The sequence below is a fragment of the Corvus cornix genome, chromosome 1 (genome assembly GCF_000738735.6).
Source record: "Corvus cornix cornix isolate S_Up_H32 chromosome 1, ASM73873v5, whole genome shotgun sequence".
Taxonomy (NCBI): domain Eukaryota; kingdom Metazoa; phylum Chordata; class Aves; order Passeriformes; family Corvidae; genus Corvus; species Corvus cornix.
Genome location: NC_046332.1, coordinates 102906388 through 102919162, shown reverse-complemented (window position 1 = coordinate 102919162; position 12775 = coordinate 102906388). Strand labels below are relative to the sequence as shown.

Genomic DNA, 12775 nt, shown 5'->3' with positions numbered 1-12775 from the left:
AATTATGTCTGCAAATGCTTATGGGTCTCAAGGATGCAAATTCATACACTTTCTGTTTATCAATACATTTTACAATTTAAACCTGAGTACTATATTGTTCTGATCAAATATAGAACTCTAGGTAATTACTAGTTTATTTAAGCCAAAGAAACACATTGGATTAATTGTCTTCAGTACTTTTTCATTGATTGTTTTCCATATGAGTGTAGATACCTTTTGTAAGAGCAGAGAAAGGGACAGTGGCACTTACAGAATCAGAGAATCTTTGAAGTTGGAGAAGGCCTTTACGATTATTGAGTCCATGCATCAACCCAGCAGTGCCAAGTCCACTATTAAACCATATCTCTAAGCACTACATTTATATATATTTTAACCACCTTGAGGAGCAGTGACTCCACCACTTCCCTGGGCAATCTGTTCCAATGCTTGACCACATTTTCAATGAAAAATTTTTTCCTGCTATCCAGTCTAAACCTCCCCTAACTAAACTGCAAAGCACAACTTGAGGCTGTTTCCTCTTCTCCTGTTGCTTGTTACCTGGGATAAGAGACTGACCCCCACCTCATTCAACCTCCTTTCATACTTCTATGTAGACCTCAGAAATGGAAAATGGGGCGAGGGAAGTCATGCACTGTAGCCTTCCTCAGGAGCAAAATAATTCCAGCCAATTTCCTGACCCCCAAAGCAGAAGTCTGCTCTTCCCCTCAGTTTTAGCAGCTTGAATCAGTCCTTTGGTACTGGTACTGATCCTTCCTTCAGTGCAAGTATTTGCATGGCTTGGCACATGCCATTGAAAAATGAGCTGGATTAAAGCTTGCTCAGGAAAAAACATAGTAAGAACAGCAAAGTGGGAGAGAGTGGCTGGGGCAAATGGAAGGATTGCTTCAGCCTCCATTTCTGCTCATGTGTGTGAGTATCACACATTTAGAAAAGAGTATATTGTTGTTGGTATTACATTTTTGCTGTGCAATTTAGCAAAGTAACTCAGTAGTGAAAATCAAAATTAGATAATGTGTTAATATATTGATTACTGATTTGCCTTGTGATCTTAAGTCATTTAGCTGTCTTATGCGTCAGCTTTAAACTGGATATTAATGGAAACCAGCTTACACTTGCTTTTTTTCTCCCCAGAAAATAAATTTTTACTTCTATTTCTCCTCTCCTGAAACCCTGAAGTTCTACAGGACTCCAGATAGGTTTTGTGATCTGCTAAAATCTGCTAAAATTAGCTCATTTTAACTTTCAAAGCACTGTGGCCTCACCTGACGTGTTGGGTACAACTGAGGCTTCAGATTGCTAAATTCCCACTGACAGACTGGGTGGGTGACCTACCTTTGCACACAGGCTGCAACAGTCAATAAAAAGAGCAATGACAAAAATACATGATAGAGGACAGTGGGGTCACTGGTTATATATAGGAAGAGTCACTCCAAAAATAGAGTAGTATTCGGAGGTGAATAACCTTAGACTATTTCAGGGCTATTGAAAGAGTTCTCTTTTTTCTTTTTTCTTTTTTTTTTAATCTCTTGGAGATGAAAAGATATTGCTGAATAAGGAATCTCCAATCCCATTTACTTTCTAGCTGACAAATCATGAGTACTTGGAATCAATTTAAATGTCTTTCAGTGCATATAGTTTATTGCACAGGCCCATTAATTAATTTGTTTTTCCATTGTGTAATTTTGTACGATGGTTGGTTGTAATATGGCAACAAAACTGGATCTTCAGTGATTCATTGTTCTGTAATGGTTCAGAAAATTAAGTGCCTACTATATAGAACTATTAACGTAAAAGCTATTTTTTCCTACATGTGTGCAATGAAAAATAGTCTCTGAATAATGAATATTATTCCTGTATTTGATTCATATCTGAAAGTAATTTTGAAGAATTTTGATTTATCTTGTCTAAAGTACCTCTTGTGTGTTTTCTGACTCCTTCCTGCTCAACATATGCTGTAGGGCATTTTGAAATGAAGGTGAGTGAAACTGATACAACCCATAAAAATAGATGAATGGTATTAAGCCTTTTGATTTATCCATGTAATCATAAGCTGTGGTATTCCTTGAGCCTCCACATTGTTCTTTCACATAAACATGTTACTGTGTGGCTGGATTCAGTAAACACTTCCCCAGAGCTTTTCACTGGCCATGGAGATGGTTGGTACAGCATTCAAGCAGACCTGCTTTCCCTGGGCTCTGTACAGCTTCAGGAGCTTATTGGAGCTTTTACTTGCCATAGCCTCTGGACTACTGGAGGGAGATAATCCCCTCACCTGCAGTTACTGGAAACTATGGTGCCTCCAGCTGCAGGTGTCCAGGAACCTGCAGATAACTTCCAGCTTGATCATTCTCATTCTACACCCCCCTGAGCAATTGCTGCAATGCAGTGCTGACAGTACAGTTCCTGAGACAACGTATGCACTGCCTTACGTCTTCAGTTATTCATGGAAAAAAAAAATTACTAACCCCTTCAGTCGCCAGATGGAAATTTTGAAACTGTTTATTCCATGCTATAGAACCCATGATGTCATTTAGCTTTCACTATGCTGAAAACAAAGCCAAAGGCTCCTCTACACGTTCCCCCTCTGCTTTATTGTGTTGAGATGGAAGGGTAATTGTTCTTGGCAAGGGTGACTGGATTACAGCTGCCTTTGACTTTCAGGTTTTTTTAGTGCCATCGTGGTGGCTAAATATGTGCAGAACACTGTGACACAGTGGGGAAAATGGGATTTCTTTTCTTTGAAATTAGAAAAATATGTGATTCTTTCCCTTTGAAGACAATTGCCAGAAAACCAAATCAATTCTATTTTATTTTTAAGACTTGGAAGGTTTTGATTCTGTAATACCAATTGCTGAGAAGCTTAATCATCCAACTACAACCAGACCAAAAGCTACTGGCAGGCGACCACCCTCCCAGTCTCTCACATCTGTAAGTTAATTTTCCTTTTCTTTAAAAACTATTTTTAAAAATATTTTTTCTGATTTTTCCCCCTCTCCTACTTGTGTTCCTTGGTGTTTTTACTACTTTTACCCAGCCATTCCTTCACACGTACAATGAGGCAGAGAGATGCAGATCAGGAAAATTACTGTCAAAAGGCTGCCAGTGTTTCGAATACTGATGTTTAAAACATTCCCTTCCTTCTAAGGTTTGTACCCCCTTATTTAGGTGATGCCAAGTGTTCCTTGCCAGCCATGAGTGATCCCAGAAAAATCCCTTATAAAAATCTTTGGAATAGACTAATTTGTGCTAAGTATTGAGGATTTTGAAAGTGTTTCCCAAAAGAAGCATTTCTATTGATTTCTTGCAGACATTTACCAGATTTTGAGGACAAATAGTCCATTCAGTCTTCAACAGTCCTCCTTGAGCTACCATGTGTTTCTTCTCATTAAGATCGCAGCTGTAAATATAAGGGTGATTTAAATTTCACTCTCTAATATGTATCTTTAGACAAGTTGGTCTCTTAAACCATACTTTGGAAACCACTGCTTAGTTTTTCAATGTCTTCTTCTTTGGGGTTTGGGGTTTGCTTGTTTCCATGCTTTTTGCGGTCTGGAATATCAGAATGAGAGCAACTACTGATGGTTACCTGGGTCCGTGTTGCTGAAGAAAAACAAAATGGAAGGAAGCAAAAAGGATTGTAGTGAAACTAATAGAACTGAAAAAAAGAGAATGCTTTCAAAATTGACTGTCATCATAAGTATAGAAATATAGAAGAGCAGTAAAGAGGTTTTACTTCCCCTGTCACGTCTACGAGGAAAGGAACAAGGGGTGGAAAGAACCTTCCCTCTTCGTGCCTTTACCAAGAGGCCGTGCACAAGGCAGCCCTGCAGTGCCAGCACCGTGCACAGACAAAGCTGGGGCCTCTGAGAAGCAGCAGGGTGAGACCTGCTCTGAGCAAAGCCACAGTGGAGCCGCCCCGGTGACAGAGCTGGTGTCCCCATGGCACAGCACTCAGCGTCCTGCGCTTTCATCTTGTGATATCATGCAACGCAAAGCTGTAAATTAATGTTGGATTCAACTCTTAAGCATATCTTATTTCTTGAATGCTTTGAAAATAAGATGCAAAAAAGGGGGAGTAGGGGGACAAAGAGTCCTGATTTTAAGTATTGTTACTATGAAAATGATAGCTAAAAAAGTTCTTGTACAATGAAAATATCTGTACTTTTCTTTCTCTTCTTCTTTTGTATGTTTGTCTGCATAGTCATCTCTTTCAAGCCCTGATTTCTTTGACTCACCAAGTCCTGAAGATGAGAAGGAGGAACATGTTTCCATTACTCACAAAACTCTTGACGTGTCAAGGAAATCAAGAACTGTTACAATATCACAAGTAAGTTAATTGGAATGTCTCTGCTTAACTTTATCACATGCATCTTCTTTTTTCAAAGCAGTACTCAAGTATTTAAAATTTAATTCAACAGTCACCTGGTAACTGCCCACTTAAAGAAGCTTAAAATTATAAAGGTTACTAAAGTTTGTTCTGTGCTTGAAAGGCAAGTCTAAAGTGAATTGCACAGTTAAAATGTCTCAAATAACCATACTGTGAAAAAAATCTTTCTTATGTAAATGCATTTCACAGAATCAGAGAGGCTGGGAAATACATTTTAGAAACAAAGACCCTGTCTTTTTGCAAGTTTAAATTGAGTTTACATTAGAAGAGTCTGTGAGCAGAGAAAATACAACTCTTTGACACACTCTAATAGTATGTGAATTTAAACTTTCAAATATAATCACTTTTTATACTGGTATAACTGTATTCATTTTATAGGCTTGTCCCGTTCTTACTGTATATTGGTAGAATACTGTAGTAGAATGAAATATTAAAAAAGGAGTGTGTAGGTCAGGCTTTAAATGCTGGAACTATTTTTTAGTACATAAGGATACCTTTAATAATACAAATACACATTCTAATAGTTGAACAGGTATTTGAAAGATGAAGTCATGCACTTCTGTGATCAAGTTGTATGGATAATGTTTTGATATGTAGCTCCCTCTTCTGGGAGCACTTGCACTACAGAATACTCTTGGGCCAACATTTGTAAGTTATATGACAAAACTCTAGATGTTGTTCCTGTAAAACGAGATGGCTGCTATTAGAAGGCAGCTGCTTGAGGCTTTAATGTTGATAGCCAGTTAAGCTCTGGAATAGGATGCTCAGATCAATGACTCTGGTTGTGCCTTGCTTGCCTGCTCCAGATTTGATCTCAGCCTGACATCTCTTTTCAGTCCAAAGGAAACTTGCACCTACTGATATATGGGGTTATTATGCATGAGAGATCTGTTTATAGGTACATGTTACTCACACCCTACTCTGCTCTGTTGAGACCCCACCTGGAGTGCTGCATGCAGCTCTGGGGTCTCCAGCACAAGGACATGGACCTGTTGGAGCCAGTCCAGAGGAGGCCACTGAGATGGTCAGAGGGATGGAGCATCTCTCCTATGAGGAAAAACTGAGAGAACTGGGTTTTTTTGGCTTGGAAAAGAGAAGGTTTTAAGGTGACCTAATTGTGGCCTTCCAGTACCTGAAGGGAGCTGACAAGAAAGATGGAGAGGCACTGTTTACAAGAGCATGGAGTGATAGGAGAGGATGATGGAATGGTTTCAAACTGAAGGAGAGTAGGTTTAGATTAGATATAAGGAAAAGATCCTTTACTGTGAGTGTGGCAAGGCACTGGAACAGGTGCCACAAGAGAGAATTTTTGGATGTCCCATCACTGGAAGTGTTTAAGAACAGGCTGGATGGGCCTTGGAGCAACCCTTTCTAGTGAAAAGTGCCCCTACCCATGGCAGGGAGATTGGAACTAGGTGACCTTTAAGGTCCCTTCCAACCCAGATACACAAACTAAGCGAACAAACTAATTGATACAATGTTAAAAGAATATTATTCCGGTCATTGAGTCAAGTTTTCACAGCACTGCAGTGATTCAGCTTTCTTGTGATTATAACACCATTTTTATTCATATGGTCAGACTTGGTTTTTGTGCAGAACACTTTTTGAATTCACTGCTTTCGCAGAGCAGGTTCTGTGCTCAGTCATGGTTGTGTAGTAGGGAAGACTGTTTTTTCCAGAACTTGGTGGATCCTGCTCTTCCCTCCCCATCACAATTTTTCCTGATTTTCATCTCATCACTAACTTTTCTCTCAGTTACTTTGCTCAGCTAATGCCACCCCGCCAGTCCCCAAGTCCTCAGTTACAGTGTCTTCTTCCATTTCCATACCATTTAGTCTCAGTATTTTGCCCTATTTGCCATTCAACTTCAATATCTCTTTTCCAAAGAGAGTTGGAAGGTTGCCTAGTGCTTTTTCTTACTCTTGTCCAAATCAGATTTTCAGATATGCCTGGTAGCTGTCATACAATGCACACATAGCACTGCCAAATAACAGTGTGAAGACTCCCCTTACTTGCCACTGTGGTAACAGTACTTGTACATTGTTCTCTGTATGCAGTGAAGTAGATAGTCACATATGGTTGGTAAACTTCAGATTTTCTAATTGTCTAATAAATATTAAATGTTATATTACATTATATTACATTATATACATATATTACATTATGTAGCACATACTAGTAGAGGCTTGCCTAATAAGTAGAGCACTGGATTGCAGTTAAGAAGCATGAGATCCTTTTTAGCTAACCACAGGATTCCAGGGTTTTAGGTTAATGCTGTGTTTTTCTGTCAATTTCCTAGAGGAGTAAACAGCTATTGGTTGTTACGGGGATTCATGGAAGCTTCAGTTAACAGAGGACAGTACACTACATTTATTTATTATTAATATATTACCATTTTGAAGCCATGGGATTTTTTTTTTCTATATATATCATACCAACAAGCAAAGTTAATGAATATTTTGCTATTTTCATAATGCTAGGGGGAACATGTAATACATTTTTTAATTTTTGAAAAAACTTTGAAGATTCCTTCAATGGTTGTTGGGCAACTATGAATTTAATTTACTAAAAAATATGACTTGGATTCTCGGCCATGTAGTTTTGTGCTCTGCGGGAGACATAGATATGGCCTCACAAACTTCTGAGAGAAACACTGAGCATCTGTCCCTGGTTTAATTCACTGCTAGGTCTGAGATCTTGGAAATGCTGTTGCTCACTTGTTGTAGCAACCATGAAAAGTCTTACTGAAGCTGTGTTACAGTGGGGATACCTGGTCAACCTTGTGTCTCCCCCCCCAGGGCCCCTCTCCCAGGACCACATGGTAGGGGGGAGGAACCCCAACAAAGCTGTCTGAACTTCTCCATCCCAACTAGACCCCCTCTGATGTACACATACCAAGATCATGACTAATCATTATATTTATCATGCTTTTGCCAAGACTGTCCATGTTTGACTGTTGGACTTTCAGCATTACTGAAGAGCAGCAAAATACTTACCATTGGTTAGAGGTTTGATTTTCATAAAGCTTTCTGCAGACACTAAATGTTATTCTTTTTGTTGCAGGTGTCTGATAACAAAACTTCCTTGCCTCCAAAACCAGGAGGTCTGGCTAGTGGCAGTAATGTACAACCATCACTATCCCCTTCACCGTCACCTGGATTTCACTCAATTGCTATGGGAACAACAGGCCACAGGTCAAATTCCCCATCCCTGTTTGGTACTGAAGGAAAGCCAAAGACTGAGCACTTGAGCCAAGGTCAGACTGCCCTGGAAGAGCTGAGAACACAAATTAGGGAGCTAAGAACCATCATTGAAACCATGAAAGACCAGCAAAAGTAAGTACTGCAAATCACAACTGTAGGTGGGATGGATCCATTTGTGCATAGTGGTGGCAGTTTCTTATTGAGTTTGCCTTCATGGATGTTACTCTGCACAGCTGGGCTATGTGTTTGTGAGTGATTTTCGTGTGACAGAACATATTCAGGGGTGAGAACCTCAACAAAAAAGACCTGCACTATCCACCAGCTTTTTCTTTTCCTGTGTTGTGACATAAGTAGATGTTTGAGGCGTGTTAAAAAAGTTAAGTTGCAAGCTATAAACAGTGAATGTCTTTTATTTGCCAATAAATATCTGGGAACTCATATGCATTGATCATAATAAAAGGGGTGCATTTGTTATAGTTGTAGTACAAATTGCTACAAGTTCCTAAAATTATTAAATCCATTGTTATTTGACTGTTAGCACATTTTCCCAGGAAGCTCACGTTACAAAAGTAGTAATTGAATTGTGACTAGGATATCTGAAGGCCTTTGTGTTTATGGCCCTGAATCTTATTATTTTAGTTTTGGGCACCTTTTTTTTCTTTAAGTTGCTCATTTCTTAGGAGAAACTGGGGCTGGCATGTGACTTTTGATGTTCCTGAGAATATTTAATGCTTTGGAAGCTAAACCTTCACTTACATTGTCAGTTGTGTGTAGCCCAGGCAGGAAAAAGAAAAGGGCAAGCAGCGTGCAGAGACTGTGGCGGAACAGAGGTGTGCGGAGTTTGGGAGAAGATGCGGGAGGGCATGGTTCAAGCTGGATGTAGCCAGCAAGCCCCACGGCCTCGCCTCTTAGGCTGACCCTGCTCCTCTGGTCTCCCCGGCCCTTCTTGCAAGGGCAGCTTCCACCTACTGGTATCTGTCCTAAGGTGAGATCACTCAGTGGGAACATGAGAACGTGTCTGCTCCTTATAGCTATGTTCCCCTTCTCGACAAAGAAGAATGATAGAAAATCCATATTTGGGATCGTTAAGTCTTATAAATGAAGTGGAAGGTTACATTGCATTGCTGGCATAAACAGCTTTTAAGTGGCTTAAGTATGTGATAGGACGGGCAGGATTCGTGTTACCAGTCCCTATAACCCACCAACAGTCAATACATCTACGTTCTGTATGGAAAAAGGCAACTGGGTGCTGATACAGTGTTGATACAGCTAGGCCAGAACGAAGCCTGTGGATGCAGGGCTGTTAGGAGGCATTATTCATTAGCCATGTGGGATGGGGCGGGGTGCTGTCCCATAGTGAGTTTTATTTCTCTCTACTATAGCCTATAGTACACAAGAGTATGCTGACTTCAGTTAGACGTTCTGAGGAAAAAAAACAAACTAGTGAAGTGGGAAAAATATGTCTCCGAGAGAAAATCTTTTGTATTTTACTAGTGTAGTCATTTCCATGCCAAGCTTCTTTTGCATTCTTTTGACAGAAAAGAGATTAAACAGTTGCTCTCTGAGTTGGATGAAGAGAAGAAGATCCGTCTACGATTGCAGGTACTTAAATTATTTATAATGTTAGAGATGTGTTGGCAGGTTTAATTTAGCCTGACATGGGACATAAAACTCTGCTAAGATACTTAGATTCCAGTGAATTAAAAACTACCAATATTTCTGAAAGGGATATACCTGTTCCCTTCATGGCATTGCAAGTTTGTGTCATATATACTGCAATACTGGCTTCTTACTGAAAAGCCTGATAATTATCTAAAAATTTATCAGCACAAGTAGGTAGATAAATTTTAAAAAATTAAGCACAATACAAGATTCAAACTATGATTTTTTTTTGTCTCAGTTTTAATTGTTTGATTTTGTCACAAATGAAATCATGCCTTAAGTTACTTACTTTCTGCCAAAGCTTTATATTTTGTAGTAGGCTTATCTCAGTGTTAATACGCTTGGAATATTATTTCATATAGCAAAATTTTAATGTCTGCTTTACAGGCTTTACTCAAGGTTGTCTTTACTAAAGCATCCTGAGCAATATAAAAGAAGGGGCTCTGATTAGGAACCCAGTTACTGCTACCATAGTTTGTGCAGCACCTTAGCTCTAGATGTTGTTGTGCTGGCTTAGTCATTTGCCAGGTATCCTGCTGCCCTCCTTGTGGGGTTCATGGAACTTGGCCTTTGCTGGAATCATTAACGATGCTGCTTTGATGTGGAATGATGTTGAAACTGCTTTTTGGGGATTTGGAGAGTGATTTAAAAAATGCTCTTACTAACATGCTTTAACCTGGTCAGGGAGATGGACTAAAGGGTCATTATAGGCCCATTCCAACCAAAACTATTCTATTCTCATCTATACTATGCTATACTCTTCTATTCCATGTACTTGATAAGTGGTTTGGTATTGATTATATTTTTATATTTTGATGCTATAGAGCAACTGTACTTTGAACTAGATATAGAAAATTGAAATGTAATTTCACTGGAACTCTTCCCTCTCTGTAAAGTATTTGGGAACATGGCAAAGGGTGGCAGAACTGGGGATCCTCAACATCTATGCTCCAGGACTGCCTAAAGGACTTTGTATCCAATCACATAGGAACATATCTTCTAATTATACACAACTCTTGTTCAGCTAAAACTGAAATTTATTCAGATAAAACACAGTGAACATTTTTAATAGCCATTATTGATTTAGTGTAACGGGCGAGACTATTCAGAGTTATCCAGAGATAACTTTACATCTTTATGCAGAGACCTGCACTGAAGGGTTGAAAATTATGATCTTACAGCTGAATGCTTTTACTCCAGTTCAAATGTTGTTTATACTGGTAAATGTTCAGATGCTAGCCAAGACGGCATTATTAGCTTTACATGAAGATGAGAGTTAGCAAACAAAAGTTGCGTTAGTTTCAGAGTGTTCTGATAGTCATGAGGTTGAAACAGGTGTGTTTGAATAAATCTAGGACCCCTGCCTTAGGGTTTTCTGTGTCTGTCAGAGGGATCAAATGGACAGCTAGGGCTGTTGGTGGTTATAGCCGCATCCTCTTACCACATGGCTGTACATCCATCAGAGCCTTTAAGGTGCCTGGGCACAGGTTTGATAGTTGTAGAAGGTAACCATCATTCCTACAGAAAGAACCCTCCCTGTAGGAGAGAGATGATGGGTTTTGTTCCTCAGGTACCAGTGCTCACTGCCAGCAGTGCAGTTTATGATGCTGGCTGTAAGTGCAGCTGTCAGTGCATGGACACAGTGCTCATTGTGCAGCAATGCCAGGCAGTGAGCTGTGTTGTTTGTAAAAGTTGTAATTTAAAGAGATTGAAAGGTCTTGCAGTACATTCAATGACTATACTTGTCACGGTCTGAGGGAGGAAGCTGTGAATGGTCATCTTACACAGTTGAGAAGCACACCTCAATTTGTGAAGTCTGTGGAAATAAGAGTAGTATAAAGCCTGTAGTTGACAGCTCTGGACAAGATGGAACATGTGCTTTTCAAGTGGCACCAACTGTGCCTCAGTTTGCTAAAGCATCTAATTTAATCAAATACTTTTTCTTCTGTTTGTTTTTAGATGGAAGTTAATGACATAAAGAAAGCTCTTCAATCAAAGTGAATACTTGATAGGTGGAATGTTGCATTATTCTTCATGACTGAGACTCAAATTTATGCCCCAGCCAAAATAACTTTGTGCCAAATGATTTAAGAATTGCCTCAACATCCCTTTATTTGAAGGATTAGCACAACAGTTTTTGATAGCACAACAAAAATACCAACGAGAACAAAATTTCTACCCAAAGCCGTGCTGTGCGGCACTAGTTGTGACTGAAATTGATCTTCTTGTGCTAAAGGCTCTCTACTTCAAGATCCTAGGTGAAATGAAAACTCAGGCAGTTTAATCCATAGTGGTACTATTTTGATGATATTTTTCCATAAATAAAGTGTATTTCAGATTATCTGTTTACAAGCTTTATGATTTTGACTTTTGGTTTTTAATTGTCTTTTGTCACAGATTTTAAAATGTTTGTACTGCATATAGCCAGGAATGAATGTTAATGTTGGGGCTGGAGGGATTATTTTTGCTTCAAGATTGAACAGCCTACTTTTCGTTATGATTTTAAGTTCTGTTAAATATGCAATTTTATGTCCCTGAATCCCCTACAACTCAAACTTACATTGTGTACAGTAACGTATTTACAAGAAGGAAACAAACCAACAGAAGTCTGGTCTTTGCAATGATTTGTGCCTTTCTTTGCCACACACTGACTGGAGCCGGTTGAGGCCAGGTCTCCCATGTAGCTACCACGACAACTCCTGTCCCCGGTGTCCGGCGGAGGTCACCTTGCCAGTGCTCAGCTGCTCGGTCAGGAGAGCGTTTGTGCCAGGTGGCAGGACAAAAGGGCACAGCTGAGAGCAGCTTTGTCTTGAGCAGCTGTGGCTTTTTAGCTTTCCTGGTTTGGATAGGCCTCTCCCTCAACCTGAATGTTCATCTCCGCTTGATTTTCATTAGATGATTTAAACACCCACCTCTGTCCCCAATTTTGCACAGAGTGAACAGAATATGCATTATTAAAGCAAAAATAAATAAAAGTAATCTATAAAACATGAATAAAAAGTTGTATTATTTCATGCACAAGGCTCTCTGTTGTGTGACAGTTTCATTTGCTGTTGATGTGGTATTGTCTGCTATGATATTGTACACTTACAGACCGCTACACTTCTTAGTACTATTTTTGCAGCAGGACTTTCTTCTCAACATTCTGTTGAACCTGATGCTTACTTCAGTTTCTCTGTTTGCTTTCATTCTTTCAAAATTTCACATTTTCCTGGTTGTGGTTTCATGTGTTCTTAACTAACCACAGAGTATCTCATATCTTGTCAGCAATCTCCGTTAAGTTTATAAAGTGTTTAAATAACAAATATTTTTGCATAGCGTGGAGTGAGTGGGTAAGTGGTGCTGGTGATGCTTCCGAGTTACAAAACCCCACACACAAAGGATTTACTTGTCATCCCACCAAATGCTAGAGCGGGCTCCAGCAGCACACCCTGTATCAACATGAACCACCCTGCCTGCCAGGAGCTGGGTGAGATGTAGTATGTATGCAGTTGGCTGGTCACATTCACATATGGTTGGCAGA

At 39.5% G+C, this 12775-nt stretch overlaps 1 protein-coding gene across 8 annotated transcripts in view; it reads left to right on the top strand.

Moving 5' to 3' along the window:
- Positions 1-12273, top strand: part of SH3KBP1 (SH3 domain containing kinase binding protein 1) — a 214638-nt gene extending 202365 nt beyond the window's left edge. For all 8 annotated transcript variants that reach the window (XM_039551240.1, XM_039551251.1, XM_010394472.4 and 5 more), the window contains 5 exons: positions 2819-2928; positions 4202-4327; positions 7451-7722; positions 9129-9192; positions 11212-12273. In XM_039551240.1, the coding sequence (XP_039407174.1) occupies positions 2819-2928; positions 4202-4327; positions 7451-7722; positions 9129-9192; positions 11212-11253 (614 nt within the window). In that variant the 3' untranslated portion in view covers positions 11254-12273. The remainder of the gene's footprint in view (positions 1-2818; positions 2929-4201; positions 4328-7450; positions 7723-9128; positions 9193-11211) is intronic.
- Positions 12274-12775: the final 502 nt, after the last annotated feature.